This window comes from Teleopsis dalmanni, chromosome 1 (assembly GCF_002237135.1).
Source record: "Teleopsis dalmanni isolate 2A chromosome 1, ASM223713v2, whole genome shotgun sequence".
In the NCBI taxonomy this organism is placed as follows: Eukaryota; Metazoa; Arthropoda; class Insecta; order Diptera; family Diopsidae; genus Teleopsis; species Teleopsis dalmanni.
Window position 1 is genome coordinate 19,674,515 of NC_051846.1, and position 23,760 is coordinate 19,698,274.

The 23,760-nt window shown below is 30.1% G+C and overlaps 4 protein-coding genes across 6 annotated transcripts in view; 1 reads left to right on the top strand and 3 right to left on the bottom strand.

The window, feature by feature from the left end:
* Window positions 1-1,627: 1,627 nt before the first annotated feature.
* On the bottom strand, window positions 1,628-2,090 carry LOC119669201. The gene has a single exon (XM_038079017.1). The coding sequence runs from the start codon at window positions 2,076-2,078 to the stop codon at window positions 1,647-1,649; it is 432 nt and encodes a 143-aa protein (XP_037934945.1). The 5' UTR covers window positions 2,079-2,090; the 3' UTR covers window positions 1,628-1,646.
* LOC119669200 (adult enhancer factor 1-like) lies at window positions 2,064-9,714 on the bottom strand. 3 transcript variants are annotated; one of them, XM_038079016.1, is made up of 3 exons: window positions 9,621-9,714; window positions 2,300-3,299; window positions 2,064-2,224 (listed from the first exon to the last, which is right to left on the bottom strand). In XM_038079016.1, the coding sequence occupies exons 2-3, from the start codon at window positions 3,069-3,071 to the stop codon at window positions 2,088-2,090; spliced, it is 909 nt and encodes a 302-aa protein (XP_037934944.1). In that variant the 5' UTR covers window positions 3,072-3,299; window positions 9,621-9,714; the 3' UTR covers window positions 2,064-2,087. The 3 variants fall into 3 exon arrangements, with proteins under 3 accessions (XP_037934944.1, XP_037934942.1, XP_037934943.1); XM_038079014.1 differs by lacking the exon at window positions 9,621-9,714 and adding an exon at window positions 7,212-7,541; XM_038079015.1 differs by lacking the exon at window positions 9,621-9,714 and adding an exon at window positions 6,918-7,023.
* A 227-nt stretch (window positions 9,715-9,941) lies between these two features.
* LOC119688116 (HIV Tat-specific factor 1) overlaps window positions 9,942-23,760 on the top strand; it is a 31,731-nt gene continuing 17,912 nt past the window's right edge. The window contains exon 1 of the mRNA XM_038103086.1: window positions 9,942-9,997. The gene's annotated coding sequence lies outside the window, so the exon portion shown is untranslated. The remainder of the gene's footprint in view (window positions 9,998-23,760) is intronic.
* LOC119688890 (general transcriptional corepressor trfA) lies at window positions 10,018-22,023 on the bottom strand. The gene is made up of 6 exons (XM_038103915.1): window positions 21,883-22,023; window positions 15,846-16,058; window positions 15,505-15,720; window positions 11,591-12,907; window positions 10,243-11,520; window positions 10,018-10,185 (listed from the first exon to the last, which is right to left on the bottom strand). The coding sequence occupies exons 1-6, from the start codon at window positions 22,019-22,021 to the stop codon at window positions 10,100-10,102; spliced, it is 3,249 nt and encodes a 1,082-aa protein (XP_037959843.1). The 5' UTR covers window positions 22,022-22,023; the 3' UTR covers window positions 10,018-10,099.

A 23,760-nucleotide genomic window follows, 5' to 3' on the forward strand; every position in this document is an offset into this window, starting at 1 on the left:
TAAAAAAAATCTATGAATATTTTATTACAAAACCAAATTATTTTAGAATTAAAAACAAATTTAAATTTTTATATAAACTTTTAATTTAAACTTAAATAAAATAACATAAAAAATAAAAGAACATAAAAATTTGCATGTGTTAATAAAATATTTATTTAAACACATTTTTTTTTTTTGCAATTTAGAAATTTGAACAAAATGTTATCTTAAAGAAAACAATCAAGATTTCATAAATTATTATTGTGTAGAAAATATTATTCTGTCTTCTTTTACTTTACATTTGTTTTTTGAGCTGTTTTTATAAATTTAAAAATAACTAAATCAATTTAATAACTATAACTTAAATTCATATGTTTACTAAAATTACATGTCTATGCACAATTTCGCAACGAGAGGAGTATACATATATGTACATATATACAATCGGAGCGAATTTTAAATTATAAGTGACTTTTTCCGTAATATTGTCTTTCTCTCATTACTTAGAGTACTATGCTTTGGCGGACTTTTTTAAGGTCCATTGCTAGTCTAAGTAAGGTAGAGTATATGAAAAACATTTTTTATGTATAACAAAGTTAAACTAAATTGTTATTTAATAATAACGAAAATTAAACATTTCATCTTTTTTATTAAAATTAATAGTTGTGGTTTCTTCTTATTTTAAGCAAATAACTTAAAAATATGTTAAGAAATTAAATAAATTATATTCAAATTAATATAAAAATCTGATTATAACTAATTTTATTGAAAAGGAAAAATTTAATTAATTTCCAATTGCTTTTTGTTTTAAGCGAAATTACAATATACAATATATGATTTTGTTTTTACATTTTCTTTTTTTTTGTCAATTTGATTGATTTATTTTGTGCTGTTATTTAAAACTAATATTTATTTACAGTTTTTATTTTTCATTTATTTTGTTTACTATTAAACTTCAGTTGTTATAATATATTTAATAACAATTTTTACAACTTTTTTGTTTTGACAACAAATAGTCAAACCGTATAAGTTTTTTAATACTAAAGAAAAAAAAAGAAACGAAAATATATTAAAAAATTAAATATTGAGAAAAAAAGAAATATTTTCAAAATAAATAAATTTAAAATTTTTCCTATTGTAATTATTTTTAATTATTTGTCTTAGAAATAGAATTTCTTTTATACTTCTCGTATTTTTGTATTGTTATACATTTTTATATTTTTAAACACTTAACTTGCTAATTTCTTTCAAAGAATTTCTAAAATTGTTGTAGCTTCTTTAATGTTTGTTTTTATTATTCGTTTTAAGCAACCGTTTAAACTACTAATTTTTGTTAATTTCTATATTAAATTTCTTATATTCAAAATCCTATTTTGCTTGCCAATTTTATAACAATTATAATGATGACTACAGTTAAACAATTAATAACAACAGCAACAACATTAGTAGCACTAATCTACACATTTAAGAGTTCATTAAACATTTTGAAAGCTTCCATAGCAACTGAAACTCGGAAACTATAGTTTATTGTATTGTATAACATATAATTTCATTGAAATATTTATTTCGATTTCGATTTTAATATTTATATGCGGCATATAATTTCAATTTTAATTTTCCTCCTCATCCTCTTTGAGCATATATTCCAACAACAGTTCATACTCAACTCATCCCTCGCTTATAAATTCACTAGGCGATTCAACTTTTACTACACCCATTTGTTGCAGTTCTTCGCGCGTTACGGGCTGTGCAGTTGTACGGATCTGTTGTTGTATTGTATGGCCGTTAGTTTGTATTGTGGCTGGGTGTATACGTCCGACGACAACCCCGCCCATAGTTACTAAATTACCATCGGCAGTAATGCTACTTAACTGCACATTCGAGAGCTCCCCTAATGATGTGACATTGAAATGTTCCAAAGTGGCGGACGGTGTTGTTATAATAGTATTCTGATTATTATTAGCATGGTTATGATTTTGTTGCTGTTGCTGGGCGGTTGTTGCAATACCTGTTGTAGCTATAGACGTTGGAATTGTAGTTGTGGCTATAACATTCCGATGGTGATCACTAGAGGTTTGATTTGCGCCAGCAATCACCATATCCTCTAGTCATCCCTCTTCTTCCTCAGTTTTAATTTTAACGGGTACATAAACCTTATCCATAACATGAATCTTTATATGATTGTTAAGTGTGCTAGACTGTCGAAATTGTTTTTTGCATACCGCACATTCAAAAGGTTTTTCACCTAAGCAAACACAAAAGAAAGGAAAAATTTAATTAATTTAGTGGAAAAATTTCTTTTTTAACTTCAATATTATACCTGTGTGTATCTTGAGATGATTCGTCAGGGTACTTAATTGCCGAAAATTTTTTGGACAATATGTGCATGTAAACGGTTTCTCGCCCGTGTGAATTTTTAAATGATTAGTTAGTGTGGACGATTGACGAAATGTCTTTTCACATATATTGCATTTATAGGGCTTTTCACCTGTATGTATCTTAACATGATTGGTTAAGGTACTTAGTTGTCGAAATCTTCGTTCGCATACATTACACTGAAAGGGCTTCTCATGTGATGTACCAGTGCCATTGTGTCCATTCGAAACCGGAGTATCATGCCCGCTTACTTGCTGTTCTGAAATTGCAGGACTATTTGCTGCTGTTGCCACAAGATGTGCCAGTGAATGCTGTTGAAAAATAGCATGATGCGTAACTGTTACTCCATTTCCCTGCTGTTGTTGTTCAGCAGCTGCTGCTTGTGCTGCTGCCGCCTGTGCTGCAGCCATTGCAGCAGCCTGTGCTGCTGCGTGTGTTTCAGCATTTACAGTAGTGAGATGCATATTGAATGGTAGTGCTATTTCAGTTGTAGTTGGCGGTTGCTGTTGTTGTTGTTGCTGCTGCTGTTGTTGTTGTTGCTGTTGTTGTTGCTGCTGCTGCTGATGCGCTCCAGTTGTGTTTTCGTTGCTACTAGCTGTATTATTATTATTGCCATTTGTGTTGACATTATTTGCTGTTGGCGATACAATAACGATCTCACAATTGGAGAGTTGCGCAGCGGCTGCGTGTGCATGTTGTAGAGTTTTAATGTGCATTATTGTTAATAAGTTTTTTAAGGACTATAATTTTATTTTATTGTTTTGTTTTGTTTTGTTTTTTCAGTCAATGTTTTAATACATTGGACTACTGTTAATCTTTCAATTTGATCTTCTAAAATGAATTCACGATTTAGGGAAACCTTGTAATGGTTATATCATGGTTTGGTATGGCGTTGTCTTCTTTAAGTGCTAGTTTCTTTCAAAACTCACTTTTGCGCCTTTAACCTAAAATATAAATTAAAGTTTTTAATTACATTTTATTATTTTAAATAAAATGAAAAATATTTTTAAATTTAAAATTTATTAACATGCTCACACCAAATCAGAACTGCAATATCTTAACACAAATGCAATATTTATTCTATCAGAAAGATAAGCTGAACTTCAAAATGTACTTCTGTTAAATCACCTACATAAAATGATAATCATAATTGGTTCCAAGAACGGCCGGGTCTACGTCCCGGAGCCACTCGTCAAAGACGACCAAGTGCCGTTCGACCACCCCCAAGGCGGGTTGCAACAACAACAACAACAACAACATAATCCTAATTCAACACAGTTCTTGTGACAGTCGATCAGCCAAGTGGTCACAGACACTTTTGAGTAAAAATGCTTTAGAGTAACTCGCCTTTCATAAGTCAAAAAAAAAAAATAATCACTATCCCACAAAGAGAGTTGCGTTCCTTTGCAGCAAGAACTGTTCTAGCTCAATTGATATCAATATATAGTCATGTGCTAAATATTTACTTGACACGCATAAATGCGTCAATACCCAATGTAGGTATGCTTGAATTGCAGCTCTACCGCTATGATGTCGCCCACCTGTTTTCTTGCCCCAAAGCACACCAGAACCTGAGTTCAATCATTCTTTAGACCTACCCCACAAAAGTTGATAGGTTTCTTCGTCTTGATCCAAGCTGACTTCAATTTTAATCACATCCACCCCTCTTTCCACTCTGCCTTCCAAATAATTCCCACCCTTCTCACACAACCAATACCCATCCACATTGTAACCCATTTATTCTTAGTGTAAATGTTTTCAAGTTATCTTCTTTATAGATCCCTGCGGGTTAGTACAACAACTAAGAATTAACATTAAAAATTAGCACAGTTTTCCTCTATATATAAAACAAATTAGTGTTATATATTAGCAAAAAAGAACGAATAAAAATCTGGTTCTAATTTTTTAGCTATATATATATATAAGTTCATTTATAGGCAAGTGACACTTATAAAGGACTGAGTGAAAAGACTAAATCATTCATCGGGATTTACACTAACATCTACATTTTAATATTACTCACCAAGCTATAATTTTGATATCAAAAAAACTTTGAATATTTTAAAAAGCTTATATGTTTTTTCCACATAAATAACCACACAACTTACCGAGTTTGTTATATCCCTATTATATCTTATACAATAACTTATATCCCTATCCCTAGTTTGTTGCCCTATCATATTTATAGGGCATAAATATCATATTTACAATTAATTATATATTTGAAGCCACGACAATCTTAGATAATTAAAATTCGGAAACTTTTATAACTAGCTTATCTCCCATAAAGAAAGATAATAGTTGTTTGTTAAAGTTCATAAGTTGAACATGATATATTACAGTTTATATATAAATATTTAAAAAAATAAACAAAAATTAAGAAATATACTGATCGTAATAAATTAATCCAACAAAGCCATAGTAATTACATGAAGATATTTATTACATGTACAATTTTGATAGGTATATATCCTAAAAAAATTAAATTTTTAAATTAAAGTGTCCTAGAACAGTCTGATATAATTTATAAATAAACGAAAAACTGCTTTCCAACAGATAAAATAATAACGGTTTAAATAAATATAAGACCAAAACTAATAAATTTTAATTTATTACGTTTTGTTAGCCGAAAGAAATAAGTATATAACCATGATAAGATATAAATATCATGTTAGAAATATCGATCTATAGAGTTGCAAATTTTTACATAAAAACAGTAACAAATAGTTGTTGTTGTTGTAACCCGCAAAGATCTGTAAAGCTGATGACATTAAAAAAATTACATAAAAAATACATGGGTCAGGATGTGGATTGGTATTAGTGGTGTTAGAGGTCAGGGAGTGAAAGTGCATTAAAATATGGGTGAGAATAAAATGAAAACCAACCAGAATCAAAACGGAGAAACCTAGCTTCTTCTATCGAACTAATAACTAGTTGTTGTTAATTATTCGTTTATATGTTCAATGTAAAAAAATGTGTACTAATTGGCACTAGATGGCGCGTTAAGCTGTTTGTGTTATTAATATAGTTTTACAACTTGAAGACTCACTATTACATAACGAATACATGGGTAACAATGTGGATGAGTATAAGTTGTGTAAAAAGGAAGGAGATTATTTGAAATTGAAGGCTGAGTGGGATTTAAATTGAAGTCAATCAAGATTAGTTCTATGGATCTGATCTATGGAGCGAACTAATAAGTAGTTGTTGTTAATTGTCGTTTATATATTTAATATAAAACCTTGTCACCAGGTGGCGCGTTTAGTTGTTTGTGTAATTAATATAAATTTGCAACTTTAAGGCTCACTATCTAACAAGCTACATCGATATATAGCGTAGTGGATTAAGTTGTTAATCCACTATATATATCGATAAGCTTTACAAAAATCAGTTACCAAATTTCGACTCCTCAGAAATAAAAACAGAGCTATAGACTTTTCTACGGTAAGAATACCAATTCAAAGTAAATTTTTGAACCTACAAATACATCGGTTGTGAGGAAACAGGTGTGACAGTTTTATCAAGAGACTATACATAGACATATTAACCGCTTTATAGTATAAATTATTAGTTTCCTCAAATTCATTAAGACAAAGTTAGTTCCATACCATTATGAAATGCTGTGTATTTTTAAAGCGTTGAACTAAAATAATATGTATAATAAATCAAATTTAATATAGAAATTTCTTTGGACTTAGGAAAAATTTTTTTTTTTGAATTTTAATTTGAATTAAAGTTAATTTTATTATTCCATTTAAATATGTATGGTATATGATAGTGCATGGAATGTACTTATAAATATTAAACATTCATCAGATACGGATTATTTAATCATTTCATTAATTAATTTATAGAAAATTAAATCAAAACAAAATTATTAATAACAAAATTCCCAATATAAATTAAAATCTTTAAATTGCAAATTTTTATTACAAAAAATATGTTAACAATTTTATTGACACACTTTGGCTAAGCTGATGAAGCTGAAGAATCAATAAAACTACAAAAGGCGGCAGTCGCAAGACACGTTGTTGTAGTCGACGAGCATTTAGGGTTTTCCAATAAAAGTTTTGCATAAATTATATACAAAAAATAAATGTTGACAAGATCAACCAAAAAAGAAAAGAAAAAATGTGATAAAACGTTACAACGAGGTTAGAGTCTACAAAAGTAAGAAAAAAGTGAGCGTAACAAAATTTTGGGGGGTCGGCGCAGTTCGCTAAAGCTAAGACACGACGTCGGCAGATCAGCTGTCAACACCATGTGTATTACCTTACAATCAGTGCAACTTCCCAAACCATTTATTTATTTATTTACAAATTACCAATGTACAAATATTTTATGTTCTAATTTTTAATAACATGCTTTTTATTTTTTTTTTTTTATAATCGATGTCTTTTATCTGTGACACAAACGTGCTTGCTTCTGTACTTTTGTGCACAGGTTATTTGTATTTTGTAACAAGCGAAAGTAGCTAATTTACACGTTACACGAAAACCCATATTACATACGCCTCTAAGGGGCGTGGTATTTTAATTAAATTTTAGACAGGAATAACTTACAAGTTTTATTTTAAGTTGTTCGCTGAAGTAGTTTTTCCACTTTAATAGCGATCATGCCGTATTAAACACACCACTTCACAACGCACCACACCGCACTAACACCTTACATACCAATGACATCTATAAACATTTTTTATTGAATGTGCTACACATTGAGGTTAGGAGCTAAGCTTAATTCAGCCAAACTATACGGCGATTTGTTTTATTTTGCATATTTATTTATTATTTTATATATTAATACACTTTCACATCCTAATATTTTCTGTACTCATCTGTCTTTTAACTTTGACCTACCTTACCACCTTGTTAAGGCATCCAGTTTTCCTTGTGCACGAATTTCCCTTTCCCCTATTTCAATTCATTTTTGGCTACTTTCAGTCAAATTTTTTCACATTTCAGTTTTTTTGTTGTATTGAAAGCATTTTATTATGTTCTTGTGTTCTTAATATATAAAGTGATTTTAAAACTAAGATATATAAGTATAAAAATTTAACTGATGCATTCGTACAAAAATTATAAGAAAAGTTACAAAATTTTCCTTTGCAGGCACACACAATTTTTTGACATTTGTTTGTTTAACGAAGAGTTTGTAATAGATTAGGTTCGGCTTGGTGCTACAACTCAAACTGACACTTGCTAAACATTTGACACACTGTGGATACCTGCATTCCAAACATTCCAACACTATAAAATTAAATTAGAAAATTTTTGGTAAAATTTATAAACATGTAAAAAAACTAGTTGGTAAATCTTTCACATGCAATAAAAACTTTAAATATTTGCATAAAATGTATAGACGCCGAGATGTATGTATATTGCATGATAAATCACGTTATGGAACACATTTATGTTTAGAGTTAAATTATATACCATATATGCCGTATGCGGGTTCATTCAAATTGATGCTAAGTTGAGGGAAATAGTAAATTATGTCGGTATGGCAGTAAATGTTCGTATTTACCAGAATTTCGAGTAGGGTAAATTAGGTAAAAATTAGGTAAATTAGATATTACCATTGTATAAATTTTATAAGATGTTTAATAAATAAATAAATAAATTTGTAAACTTTTTACTAAAAATAATAAATAAATGGAGTAAGTGCACAGTAAGTAAGTGCAGTGCAAAAAATCCCTAGAAAATTTAAATTTACTTTATCTTAATTTACGTGAACTCTCATACGATCATAATATATAACAGGTCTTTTCCACGAGCTACTCGTAGTAACTTTGAGTAACACTGTGTATACACAAGTGCATTGCACTAGCAAGGTTTCGAGTAAATGAGAGCATCTGAGAGAGCGTAGCATCCCCGTCGAAATTTAAAAATGCTATACGGACTTTACCCGTACATTTAATTTCAAATAAAATTTGTGTAATGTGTGAATCAGTTGTTTTGGTTTGAATTTAAATTTTTGTATTGTTTATTTGCGCGGCACTGGTGTCCTCACCAGATTTTACACAAAGCTGTTCCATTCAAATCTGTATAAAGAGCGTAATTTGGCACTTTATTTATGATACGCTCTCAGTTTGTACTTTACTTGTGTGACATTTGAATTTTACTACGAATAGCTCGTGAAATAAACCTATTATATTAGCCGTAATTTTTTCTTTTAGAGTATAAAAAAAAATACTACCAACTTACGAAAGAAAACATGTGAAGCAACAACAATGCTCTTAAAATCTTCAGAGTTAGGTTTTACTCACAAAAATTTTTAAGTCTTAAGTTTTAGTGCAGCCAATTTCAAAAATCAGCCTATTGTGAATGTTCACTGCAAATATGTTGTAAAATTCCAGTCATCCATAAATTAGTGCTAATACTTAAGTAAATAAATAATTTTAATAAATAAAATGCAAATGGCTATAATTGCTTTTTTACTGATCATTTTGTTTTCTTTTATTTAAATTAATTAATTATTGGTGTTTACAATTCTTATTTTTCATTTTGTGCATAACAACAAAAAACATATGTCAAAAAAAAGTATTTGACATATTTCAAAGGTGATGTCACTTTGTTTCAACCAGACTTAATGCTGTTTTTTTACAACTCTGAAAGAAAAAATTTCGGCTATTTTATATTATTTGTTATACATTACGAATTATATACTATATCCTATATTATACTATGTTTCCGCTGCTTATACTATGTTCAGACGCTCATTAATTTCACAAAAATCTTAATTTCGTTCCAGCAAAATTAAGTTGTCTGAACATAGAATGAGTAAGTTATTAAATAGTACGTTTCCACTGGCTTCGTTAGACTAGTTATTTATATTGATATTATATTACTTTATATATATTGTTGTTGTAGTAGTTTTGTACGACACAAGAAAATAAATATATGATTGATGATTTAATATAATTATATAAATCATTTATATATATGTGTTTTTTATATATATTACGTATTTAATATAAAAAGTACACTAAAAATAGAAGCAATTTGCCATATCTTAAAGTGAAGCATCAAAAGTTTGATTTCCATCATAAGAGCATTGTTTTCATATAGTTGAAAATGTTCATATATAACGTCATGCCACTACTAGTCATAAATAATATATTTTCGCATGTCAATTCATGATAATGTCGCATGAAAAGTGATCATGACTTGCTATATAATCTTGTTCGCCGTAAATATAAAAATCTGTATAAAAATATGCTAAACAAGTTAAATAAGACTGTGTGAACATTTTATATATGTACATACCAACATCAAATAAAGTGCCGCATTGAAATCTTAACCACTATATATGTTGGGATTATAGCCAGATTCCGTTTATCAATCCACTTTACTATTTATATTAGTGATAAAAGATTTTTTTAATATCACAGCCTCTTAAAAATTTTTAATAATTATTAAAACCAAACAAAAATTAAAGTAAAACGTAATAAAAATAGTTAAAAGCAATTTTCCTTCTTTAATAATAAAACCATTTTCCAACACTGTTAAAATTGACAACCGCACTGACATATGAAAATAATTTCATGTTTTAGATACCAGCTGTCAGAATTGTGGAAAAAATTGTTTAACAGTATTTATTTTTTAATTTCAGTAAAAATTTGTTTATTGTATATAGACTGTTGGTAAGTTGTAAATACAAAATTAAAAAATTTTTAATATTTTGTGAATTTGTAACGCAAGTAAAATAAAATCAATTGGAATCTGCAAGTGATGTGAGAACAAAACTATAGCAAAACGCAAACTTTAGATGTTGGCTGAAGTTGGTTATTCGTGTTAGAATGTCCATTAACAGCATAACGAGGTGGCTCATCTATAAAATAATATTTTAATTATCGGATTTATTTTAAATATAGTTAACTGTTTATACCATCAACTTGTATGGACTTTTCATTTCGGCAAGAAATGTTTTTGCTTTTAGCTCGCATGTCGCTAAAAAATTGACGCACTTTGCCTTTTCCGTCTTCTGCTTCATGCTCCACGTAACGTTGTGTGGCCATTACTTCATCACGTAAAGCACGTTTACCACGTTGAATAGCGTCATCTGACTCATTTTCAAAAGGATTATTACTTTCAAACGGATTCGAACCTTCAAAAGGATTGCCAATAGAATTTTGATTTGAATTAACCGAAGCCGTTGTACGTTCATCATCCTCACCTGTTGTGTTCGTTTTTGCGCCACCGTCCTTTGAAGAGTTGTCATCTTCATCGGGCGTTCGTTGCGTTTGTTGTTTGCCATGTAACAGGGAAGATAGGTTTTCCTTAGCGTCGTGCATGCCATGTGATATCTTTGAGGCAACTGTGTCCACAGCATATTTAGTATTGTCAGCAACCTTGAATAATGCATTTTCAACCGCAGTACCTACAGAACTTCTTGCGTTATCTGCTGCTTTAATGGCATTGTTGCCTGCATTCTCAACTGCTTGCTTTGCATTGCTACCTGCATTTTCAACTGCCTGCTTAGCATCGCTCGCCATGCGTTTAGCATTTTCACCGACAGATTCTACAGTTTCACGAGCACCAGTAGCTGCATTTTTTGCAGCAGTTTCTACAGTTTCACGTGCCCCTAGCAATTTGGCTTCTACTTTTTCAGTGAACGTGTTGGTCTTTTCTTTTGTTTCATTTATGTCCTCCTCTATGGCCGTCACTGCTTTATATTTGGCTTTGTCTATGTCTTTTTCAATCAAGTTGACGGTCTCCCATGCATCTGTTGCAGTTTTGTTGACCATATCTTCTGCTACTGTACGTGTTTCCAAATATTTTGTTTCTATTTTATTATTAAGTTCATCTACTTTTTCCACGGCATTTTCTTGCAAATCGGTTTTTATTTCCTTAACGTTCTCGACATGCGCATCTATTTCTCGTTCCAGTTTATTAAGTATGCCTTCAGCCTCCTTATATGTTTCCTCTGCTGCTTCATGTATTGAACCGTTGATACTTGCAACGTCAATATCACTTTCTTCTTCCGATTCTTCAGTAATTTTTTGTTTCACATTTGCAGTTACATCAATGCCATTATTTATAAAGCGGATTTCATTTACTAATATGGTATGGTCTAAAGCATCTCGGGTTGTGTTAATTTCTACAGTTAGCTGCTCATCTTCTTCGGTAGGTGGAGTTGGGGATGATACTATTGCAGTTATTGGTGCTAAAATAAAATGAATAAAGTGTTAAACATTTTTTGTGTTCTCACTTTATAATATTTATTAATTACTAACCTGTTTCACCATTAACGCTTTCTGGTATATTTTCTAAACTATCTACTAAAGCTGGGGAAGTGTGTTCAATGTACTCATGATTCATAGCTGCCTCATATGAGTAGTTACGCAAAGGTGTACGCTTTAGAGCTTGAGGAGTGCCACCATTGCTGCCTTCGGGATATGGTGTGCGTGGACGTAATAACTTACTACTGGAATCAGCTTTTTGTAGCACAGCTGGCTCAAATTTAAGAGAACGAATCGACTTCCGTGACTTAATAGACTCTGTCGGCGATTTATTGTTTGTTGAACCTTGTTTTGCATCGTTTAAACTTTCCTCAAGTTTAGCGGTGCTATTATTATTTTCTGCTACGTTTGTAATTTCTACTTTCTCAACAATGTTGTCATTTATGTTTTCATTATTATTCATCTCTCCGTTGCCTATGTGTTCACCTTCGCCATCAGCATTTTGGTTTTCCTCATTTTTGACTATTTCAATCATATTGTTAGTAACTAAGTTACTGCTAACAAGTGCATCATTTTCATGTACTGGTGTATTTGGTTTTGGAGTTTCTTGTCGTTCCGCATTTACAGCGGAGATATTATTATTGTTCTCATTAACTCCTTCTTCGCTTTCCTCTAAAATCTTATCTCTAGCAATCTGTCGACCACTGTTAGTTCTGCTACCATTTCCATTAATAACGAAACTGCGACTCATAAAGCGATGTTCCCCACTTGGTCCAACAGTTACTGACAATGTGGATGATTTTGGTATTCCGTGCACAAGTATATGTTGATCTCCGACTGCCATATCAATAATACGAAGATTTTTGAATTTTGATATTTCGCGAAATGTCTTTAAATGATGACCGCTTTCAGAAAACGTGGTATAAAACTTATTTGCTTTAGTTAGCACCGTGTAAAATGAGAAACCTTTTAGTAATTTCCAAATTGGTCCATTTTCTTCGCTATCATAGTCGTAAAAACGTTGAAAAATTAAACTTTTATTGCGTAGTGACTCTATACTACGGTAAATGCTACCAGAGTTTGTTACTATGTATATTTCACTTGCTTTGGATATGTGCATAAATATAATCTGCTCCGTGGATGATAAATTCTTTTGGAGTTCTGTGAATTGTGAAAATATAAATTCGTTTAACCTTCCGGTAAGATATAGTCCGCCATTTTCAGTTAGTACTAGTGTTGATTCAGGGCCACAAGTATATTGTTGTATAGGTGAGTCCAATACAATTTCACAAGGCTGATGCATAACTTCATTGCTAGTTGTGCCTAATTGATAATTTTCATTGGAACCCCAAGCAAGCAGGCGACCAAAACCTAGAATATAATAGACAAAGAGATACGTATATTATTTTTATAGTCCTAAATGAAATTATTATTAGATCATAATTTAATTTTTTGTGATCATCTAGTATGTTTCTGTATACTAGAATGTTTTCTGTATACTAGAAACATACTGTTACTGTTTTATCTGTTAAATGTTAGATGATCATGGTGAGTTAAATTCTTCTTTATTATATTAGGTTATTTAAAATGAAGTGATTGATATTAAGAACTGTATAATTTTTAACTACTATTAATATGTTTGGTAAAGCGTAGGTCTGGGTGTATGACATCAAGCAGTTTAGATGAAATTATCGCCTTTAATTGATGTTATATTTGCTATTGCTGACTCTTAACATTCAAACTAACACCTATTAATTAAAGACTTGCTAATTACTGTAGACTTTTATTACCAATGTGCAATATTTTATAGAATTTTAGAAAGTCTAGAAATCTATTTTACTATTAGTTGTTTTTGTAATCACTTTGTCAATGATCTGCCACTGATACCGAATTCATTGTATTTTATAAGTTTTTTAGTTAACTATTAGTTGTAATAACATCAAAAATATAATAGGTAGTTTAAATAATTATTCACCTATAATTGGTGAACAAATTTGGAATGTAAAAATAGACAAGAGAAGCGGAAAATAGAAAAAGAGATGAAAACAAATGTTTAAAGAAGCATCGCATAAAGAAAGTTTCGTTAAATAGTTACTTTTTATGTGACAGAATTCATAACCGATATACCTGATACCTGAGCGATAAAAACGGTAAAAGATAAGCAAAGTCTGCACAACTTCATCAAAGATTAGAAACCACTTAATTGAGATTCTTGAAATTGAAAATGATTATTTTAAAAATAACAATTACCTATACGACTTTGATTTCCCACGCCCATTTGAAACGAGGTTAAGTAAAGTCATCTATTCTGAACAATTTTTTAATCACGTTCTTGGCAAATGAAGCTTAGTTTTCGAGATTTCGGCCTTTAAATTTAGAAACTTTTACATGGAAACCACTAACAACAAATAGACGCAGTAAATGTTCTTTAAGTAGTGAGTAGTTGAATAATGAAAAATATTGTATATAATACTATGTCTTGCACCAACGCCTTGCTGATGGTGGGCGACTATACTCTCGGATCTGTCAAAGATTTTATCTAGCTTCGCAAAGCCGTGACATACAATAACAATACTAACTTCGAGACCAGAAAAAGAATCATTATTGCCAATAGGTTTTATTATGGGATGAGTAAGCAATTGGGATGTAGAGGTGTTTCTCTCGACAGACAAATCTTATGCTTTATAAGTTACTCATCCTACATGTGCTTCTGTTTAAGGTAGAAGTATGAACGCTTTAACAAAATGATGAAACAGCACACGTCGTTTTCGAGAGAAAAATTCTTAATAAGATCTTTGGTCGTCTGTGAGTTGGCGACGACTACTGCATTCGAATAAATCCAAGCATCAGCTGTACGATCTTTATCACGACATTGATATACTTTAGAGAATTAACATTCAGCGGCTTCGCTGGCTTTGTCATGTCATGAAAAAAAAATGTTCCGAAAAAGGTTTTTAAAGCGGTAGTTGGAGGAAGAAAGTGTAGTTATGGTGAATGAAGTAAGAAGGTGAATTGGCGTGTGTAGTTTTTTTGTTAGTGTAATCAGTGTTAAAATCTCTAGAGGTAAGTTATATTGGTTTATAACTTAGTGGAGAAGGTTTCTGAAAATATTTGATAATTATTATGATTATTATGATTTGTTGTCAATTGGGCGTGCACGGGAAATAAGAATTACATCTAATTTAGCACTGAATAATATTTCACTGATGAATAAAAATTGTTGCATCGATAGACAAACAGTTCATTGATTGAAAATCGTTATTTAACTGTCGACCAATACTATTAACTTTTTTGAAAAATTTGTCAATAAAAGAAAACTGCTTTACGGATACATAAGCCATCCAAAAAGCTTGTATTAAGATTTTAAATCAGTGTCATCTTAGAGGCATTAACTTAGCTTTAACTCATCCATATGTTACGATTTTTTGACACGATATATTAATACAAAAATCTACATCACAGCCTCACTATACCTATTTCTAAAAATTTATGACTGCTTTGACACGCATGTATCTTATATTATTCTGATTATTTTTGAATAAACGCTTAATATCTTGTCTCATTTAAATTATTTAATGTTGGGAAAATTTGTTCTTGTAAATTGATTTTATTTAACGTTTCTATTGATATAGTTTTTTTCTCAGAAAAAATTTTAAAATATATTTTCTATACTTTTAACACGCGAACTTCACTTACTGCCCACTTAGATGAATTTTACTGAAAATGTCAAATTTTCTAAATGAATTTTTAATACAATTTTTCAATTTTAAATCAACTTTATGTAGTTTATTACATTAGTTAAACATGAAAATTGTGCATTAGTCTTTCCACATCATTCATACGTGCTGGAAATATCCATTCATGACCATGGGACAACTAAGCTTACGTGCGAAATAACTTGATTTTGTTTACATTTTAAAAATAATTTCTATTCTACAATATTTACAGTACAAAGCTTTTCTACTCACTTGTCATAACGACGAAGTGCTCATGTCCTGCCAATACACTCACAAAATTTTCCGTCTCCTCGCTATTCGATAAACATTGGTCAAACTCCTCCAAACGAAATGGTTTGCGTACAATGGAGCAGGACTCATTAGACACTGTTGCCTCGGTAAAGTTGCGTGCAACATTTGTTTCGTTAGCGAAAACATTTTGTCCGGTAAAGAAGAGTTCATTGGAATCTGCAATGGATACAAAATAAAATTTCTTCCTTGTTTTTAATATTTAAAATGTTTTGTTTACTTCTGATGTTTTGTAAATTCATTTGGTTGGACTTACCACATAGTGTTTTGTTTGTTAAACTTACATGTCAGTATAACCGCCCAATTGCTTCCAAATGCAATATCGGCAATTTTCAGGCCTAAGGCTTTCAACGATTTAACGCAGGTGGGTTTCGTGATTATTTCGCCGTTGTTGTTATTGTTGTTGTTGTTGTTATGATTGTTTGTGTTGTGACTGTTACCTCCGATGCCCAACTGACCGTACTGGTTCTCACCCCACACAAAAAGTCGTCCTGATTCTGTAATTGATAGCACAAATTAAAGTTAATTTTGTTTTTGTCCTTTAATGTTTTAATGGTTTTTGCGGTTTCGTAGATGTCTTCAACGAATTTCTGTGATTATTTTTATAAAAATAAAAGAAAAAATATTGATTTATGTGTGGAGAGTTTTACTACATGCACTAAAGTAATTTGTTTTCCTTTGTCCAAAGTTGTTCTAGTGACCTATTTTATTACAATACAATTCAAGTTAGCTATCAATAGAGGAGTTAATTTAGGTTTCAATAATAGAAAAAATATGTATTTTAATAATAAAGTAAACTTTAATAAAACTATTATTATTATTTAGAAATATTATATGGTTTCGTACGATTTTATTATAAGTTACAGGTGTTAAGTGGTTGGATCATTGATATTTTATCAACTGATGAACATCCTATATAATATGATGGTTAATATATTAAAGTTATTTTAAAAATACTGACTTCATAAGTTTCTAAAAATAATTGCGATAAGATTTTCGATCCAAATAATTTTTTTTTTGCCACATTTAGCGATTTACCATAATTTAGCAAAGAATCATTCTAAGACTGATTGTCTTAGAATGATTAATCTTATTTATTTTTGGTAATTAATTTAAGAAAATTGAAAAAGTTATCAGTATATAATTTTTTAACTCTATATTATTTTATTATATAGTTCTAAATATTTTTTTAAATTTTTATTAGTTTTTCTTATGCAGTTAATTTGATCTATTTCCTGCTAGCCGAACAGTTAAATTGACTCTCATTTCCGGCCGGCTTAGGGACGTTATTGATTTAGTGTTGTTATTATTTAATGCAATAAGTAATTTGGTATTTATAATTTGGCAGTCAATAAAAAATCCAACCAAATTTACATTTGCTATGTGTTAAAAATTTATTAATTAATTTTAACATTATTTCAATTTTATCTTTGTATTTGAAACTTATTCGTTATTTGAACAAGTTACATTTACAATAAAAACGAGTTTGTATTAAGAAAAATAAATTTTACGACACCTGCATTACAGTGATAAGGTTGAGCTATATAATATTGTAGTTCAATTCATAGGATAATTTATATCGAATTAAACCATACATTGTGACCGAAAAGTTTCCGGTCATAAATAAATAAAACGCAAAATTCTTAATCTTCATCAATATTTATTTTATCTCCTTCAAAATATGCTCCATTAGAAGCGATACACAAATGCCAACGTTTCTTCCAATCATCAAAACATTTTTATAGGCGCTTTCCGGTATGGCTTTGAGTTCCCTCTGCGAATTCTGTTTTACGTCTTCTATGGATTCAAAACGCGTTCCTCTGAGTGGTAATTTGAGGTTGGGAAACAGGAAAAAGTCACACGGTGCAAGATCAGGTGAATACGGTGGCTGTTCGATGGTATTTATTGAATGTTTGGCCTTAAAATCGTTGATAATGTTGAACAAATTGAGGTGAATCGGAACAAGCCGAGCGTTGACACGTCGCATACACAAATTGTCCACCAAAATCAAACGAGCCATCTCACGACCGATGCCTAGCTCTCGTGCTATCTCTCTAACACTCACATGAGGATTTTGGAACACGATTTCCTTTGCCTTTTCAATGTTTTCGTCGGTGGTAGAGGTCGAAGGTCGTCCAGAACGCGGCATGTCTTCGACGGTCGTACGACCGTCCTGAAAGGCTTTGTACCACTCATAAACTTGAGTTTTCGATAAAACTGATTCCCCATAAGCCTTTTGTAGCATTCGCAACGATTCTGCACACGAAATTTCGTTCGAAACACAAAATTTGATGCAAACTCTTTGTTCAATATTTTTTTCCATTGTTTTTTTCGCAACGCACTACTGAGGTGAACTGGTTTCAACAGCTGCCGTAAACGAACTGTCTGACAGATCGCGCTCATTTTTGGCATAGTAATTAAGGACAGTGCTGCCAAACTACATAAACTTAAAATATCGAAAAATATACAGCGCGCGAATTTTAAATGAGAACCTCCGAAAACCTTTCGGTCACAATGTATATGCTAAAGCAAGAAATGAGTGAGTAAGACAAAAAAAGTCTCTTAGCTCCATCTACTTTTCAAACTATATTATAATTCATTTTAGTGGCACATTTCTGAGATAGTGTCATACTTTGGTAAGATACACACTCCCTGCAACCACTTAGCCACGCCTTTAGATATGTGCTATTCGACTTTTAGACTTCAGCATAGACTAAAGTGACCTGCTGTTATAGCACATGAACACTGTACAATAGGGAATTTGAAAAAAAATTTTTTTGTTGGTAAAACTGATTAAATTGATCACTTTTCGAAAAATTAGTATTAGTATACATACAGTTAATATGGTTTAACTTTTGTTATTCAGTTTAAAGTTTAAAATATTTAAAGAAATTAACAAACCACTGATATAATAATATTAGTGATATGTTCAATAAATACTGCTGGTCTTAGCGGACAAAGTGCTAGGGATGGTTCAATCACAACAGTCCCTTATCAAGATCGAACATGCTTTATTTTTCGCACAAGTCAGATTACTCGAACATAGAATATGGGTCTTATTCGTATGCCTAGCTGTGTGGTTAGATATAAAATGCCAATTGATAATTTTTATTTTTATTATTATTTTCTTCTCTATACTAGAGGCAATTTTTTTCTCTTTTTTCGTTTCGAAAAAAATAAATTCTTTATTTTCGAATAGTAGGGTATACAATCTTTTGAGTAAAATTACTATCCTTATTCAACAATTTTTCTATTTTTATAATCTGTGTTATAAAAATTTTGATGAACTGAAGATGCCTTTTTTACTAATAGTATAAAGGGTTTAATACAGTTTTATTTAATTATTAGACATTTTATTGTTTATAAATGTTTTATACGGTCTCATACACTGACTGGATTTCTAAGTTAAAAATAAACATATATAGACAGATATACGGACCTATTCTGTGAATAGATTTTATAATGTATTTACTACATTACAATAATATGAATTTATGTTAGCTACACACTATGATTATTGTCCTTAAAGACATGGAAAACTGTGGTCGACTGTTACATTATAAAACGATTAAACACTTCTGGATATGTCATAATTTACAAAGCCCTTAAATTGAAATATGTCCAAAAAACCAGAAGAGCAGTTATAGAAAGTTTTAGAAGAACTGGTTTACTAGAATCAAAGAAGACATACAATTTTATAAAAGTCCTTCAAATATGTATGATGATTGGCAAAAAAAAATATTGTTCATTTCTCTTACTTCGCTTTATAACCAATTATCAATTTACTTAGTTATAATATTTTAAAATTATAGTTATTATTTTTAATTCTTATTCAATTTTAATTGAAAGGACAAAGTTCCCTTTCTATTCATTTATTTTCTTTGCTTTTAATTGTTTTTCCAACTTTTTTTAGCTGAACTTAAATTTTTCATGGTCTAATCTTAAGAAATAAATTAATGTCACTTTTAAATTTTCGTGTTAACTTTCACTTTGTTTTAAACTTCAAGTAAAAATACTTTCCTTTTCTATTCGAGTTGCAAAACGAAAGAACCTATAGAGTTACCCTTAACGCCAAGTTTAATTTTAAAAATGAAAGTTCTTGAGATTAGCCACGACATGCATGCCTGCCAGTTCACCAAATGAGCAAATTTAGAACTATTTCTCTATACGATACATGATGTGGAAAATATTTATAGTTGATAAAATTCATTTAATGTCACATATTTTGTAATTTATTTAAACTTTATTTCAAAAATTTGCCATTACAAGGACTGGTTTATATAAAAATTAAAAAATAAAATGAATATGGCAATTTAAATGTTTATTAAGAAAGTCAAATATGTCTAAAAATATTTTCTAAAAAATTGCGTCAAAGATCAAAAACTATTCTCATCTTAAATCTAAAATCCATCATGATAAAAATTGTCGATCCTTTTTTAGAGCTTTGCCATCAGAAAAGTCAAACAAATAGTATTTGTCAGACACTAAGACAGAGCAAATCCTCTATTTAAGTTTTACAAAACTCAACTCTCATTGAAAAATTTAAATGAGTATAATTAATAAATTTGATAGATGGCATCAAAAACCGTTGATCATCTAGTAAATTCTTATCACTCATTAAGGAATTTTTAGAGCATAATTGTTATAGAAATGGCTAGAAATATCTAAAAGTACTTGATAGTCATTTTAACAAAACCTATGATCTCTTGTTAAAGTGCTAGTGTTCATAAACATGAATAGTCTAATAAAGAAAATACAAAACCCCAACCCAATCTTGCTCTAACAAACTTTAAGTCCACCTCAGGACGCACAGGACGATATGCTGATCTACGGTTCGTCATCAATTAAAAGATAAATAAATGATAATAATTTTAGTATAGTTAAAGCTTAGTGTGGGGCAGTGATAAGCCCCCCAACCACAAAAGAGTAAAAGTGCGCAATAGCACTAACTCAAATCACAACAACAACAACAACAACAACAACAAAACCTATGATCTCTTGTTAGAGTTTTATTATTCAAAAAAAGAAAATAAAATCAGCATAATAAAAATTTTTAAAAAGGTTGATACTTGCAACTTTTGGTCAGTCATCGTGACTGACCGCTGATCCCCTATTGTAACTTTATTATGTATTCAGTAAGTCGAAAGAGTGTTTTTAATGTTGCAAATAACGACTTCATATAATCAAACTTTTTTACTATGAATAGTCACAAAAAAACATTCTTTAAATAAATCAAATGACCATGAAAAATGTTTCCAATAACGTCATGAAATATCTTGAATTACTTGTTAGTCATTATGACAGGAAACCCTTGATCCCTTATTATCTTTCATCAAGAATATCACACTGGCCCAATAAAGTCTATAAAAATGGTGTCAAATATTCGGAACTACATATAAGTCATTAGAACAAAACACCGCTGATCTCTTAACAGGATTTAACTATTTGGAAAGTGAAACAATCACAATACTTACTTGTAAGTAATTGGCACAGAAGACCGCTGACCGCTTATTAGAGTATTCCTATTCATCGGAGAGAAGTAAAAAAAAAACAAAATAAAATAATTCGTTTTTCAATACAACAAATAAAGAGCTCTTCGAAAATTCCCGTGAGTGTTAAAAGAAGAAGAGCAGAATGACGATCTATAACGGATTTTCTGTGACTCCTTGTTAGAGCATTCTTATTCATCGAAAAAGTCAAAAAAAAAAAATTAAATAATTCGTTTTTCAATAAAACAAATAATTAGCTTTCCGAAAAATTTTTTCGATTTCCGTGAGGGTTAAAAAAAGAGAGCAACACATAACTGAATGACAATCTATAATGGATTTCCTGTGTAAATCAATATAAAGATCATTATATTCATATAACTTAAGCTAACACAAAAAATAATTTGTGACTCATTTGAACCATGAACCATGTTAAAAATGAATAATAATTTTTTGGATTAATATTGTGAAGATGGGTAGGATTTTAAAGAGTCAAGAGGCTAAATTTATTCGAACCAAAAACCAGAGAAGAGTGTTATTTCCCAAATCAAAATTTTATGACAAGAAAAAGGTGTAAGTTTGGTAGTTTTAACAGCATTTAAAAAAGAATTAAATTTTAATAAGTAAATGTTTAGGTTTTTTTTTTCAGCCGATGTAATATTTGTTAAATATTTCTATTCATTATAAATTCAAATTGCTTACTTCCGACCATTTAATGACTGTACATGCAATAAATTATATTTTACGTACCATACAAAAATTCTCATTTAAATTATTCATAATAAATAATAATTTTGACTTATGTACTACATGATTTATGTATTTCTTGATTTACCGCATATAACTGCACTCTGATGCGGGCCTGATATCAGACGTTTTATCGGATCATTTTTTATATAAAAATAACTGTGAGTGTTTTCCGCTAAATACGATTTGCCAAGTGTGAAAATGGCTCCAGTATTGGGTATATCCATTGTGTTGCATATATGATTTGTTGATCAATTTCTTATTTATTATTTGTGCGAGTATAATATTTGCATAACTAATATAGCATAGAAGTATATAATTAATACTTCTATTTTACTTTTTTTATTTATTTAGTTTATAAATAAAACCATTAAAATCGATTGATTTACTTTTTAGGTATATGGCAAGATAAAATAAAAACACACAAAATATAGTCTACTTTTAGGTGCTACACTTTAAAAAATTATTTCACACAATTGCACAAATTTATTTTGAATATATTTTAAAGAGAAAATTTGCTCTTATTTTTTGTACTTGCTATATGTTTATAGACTGTATTGTACGAGCGGCTCGCGTGTTTGTTATTATCCGTTCTATTGTGTCAGGACTTGTGGTCAGTTAGACGATTCGTTGTGTACTGGACGTACAACACAATTTCAATTAACTGCGCCACAACTTCCATTGTCCGCTCATACATATTTTTGCCTTTGGTTCTGACTAAGTGTGCTAGTAGTTAGTTGACCGTTGTGCTGTGCTAAAGGAAGTGGTATTCAACTACTCGGCAATAGCAGCAGTCGTATTTTTGTAAAGAAATTAGAGCATTTACCCTACAACCACCGATTTGTACTAGAAAATTACGACAACAATAGTCAACAATAAAAAATAATAGTTCGCTGTAAGTATTAGCCAACGTGTAACTTAGTTCTACATGGGGACGTACTGACATGCTAGAGGTGAGAGGTGCTGGTGTTTTAGCGTGACTATTTTTTGCCTCCTTAATTCTTTGCACGAAAAAATGCGTTTGATTTTAAACGCTTTTTTTTTTATTTTTCCACCACGTTTGAGAATTTTTTTGATTTTTATTCTGTTTGCTTATAAATTATTTATTTAAGGCAAAAGTGCGAATGTGAGTATTTAGTAGTTTTTATTTTTTTGTTTTTTTTTACAATAATTTATTGCCATTTGTTTGTTTTCACTTCTGTTCCGATTTACGTAGTGACAATAAGAAATGAATTGATTTTTTATTTATCAAAAGAGAATTAAAACTTATAAAAATTAAATTTATTTTTAAATAGTTCACCGATAAATTCCAAGAATTGATCTATAACATTAAAAACATGTTATAGATTGGTTAAGTTAGAAATTCACCTAAATAACCTAAATACCTTAATAACTTATAGAAATAAATTAATTAAGTGTAGGTTTAACCAGTGAAATTATTATATATTATATAAATTATCATTATATACCATATATATCTGCTTAGTTTACCATCCATATAAACGGTGGAATTTGCACGGTGTGATTTGAAAACTGGTTCCATGAACACTCGATTTAAGATTATTATCAGAAATAACGGCATCTTCCCACTAACCTATAATCCTTATATATGTACTTTCTGTTTGCTAAGTCCTTCGTCTCATGATAACTGATAAGGTCTCATGATAAATGATCGCAAATATTAATTAAATCTAAAATTAGTTCATTGTTTCAAAAAAATTTGTTTGTAGTATATAGCTTTATCTTTAAAGAAAGTTATAACTCATTCCATTATATATTATATCTTATATTATGTATTTCCTTTTAACACTTTGCAATATTTATAACATAAATTCTAGGTTTTTCAATGTAATAATAATTTCCATTCCTTCATTCCTTTATAAAGCGTTAGCATATGAATTGTAAAACATAAGAAAATAAAAATTAAAATAAGCAATAAATTAAATAAAAAATTATGTTTGATCCT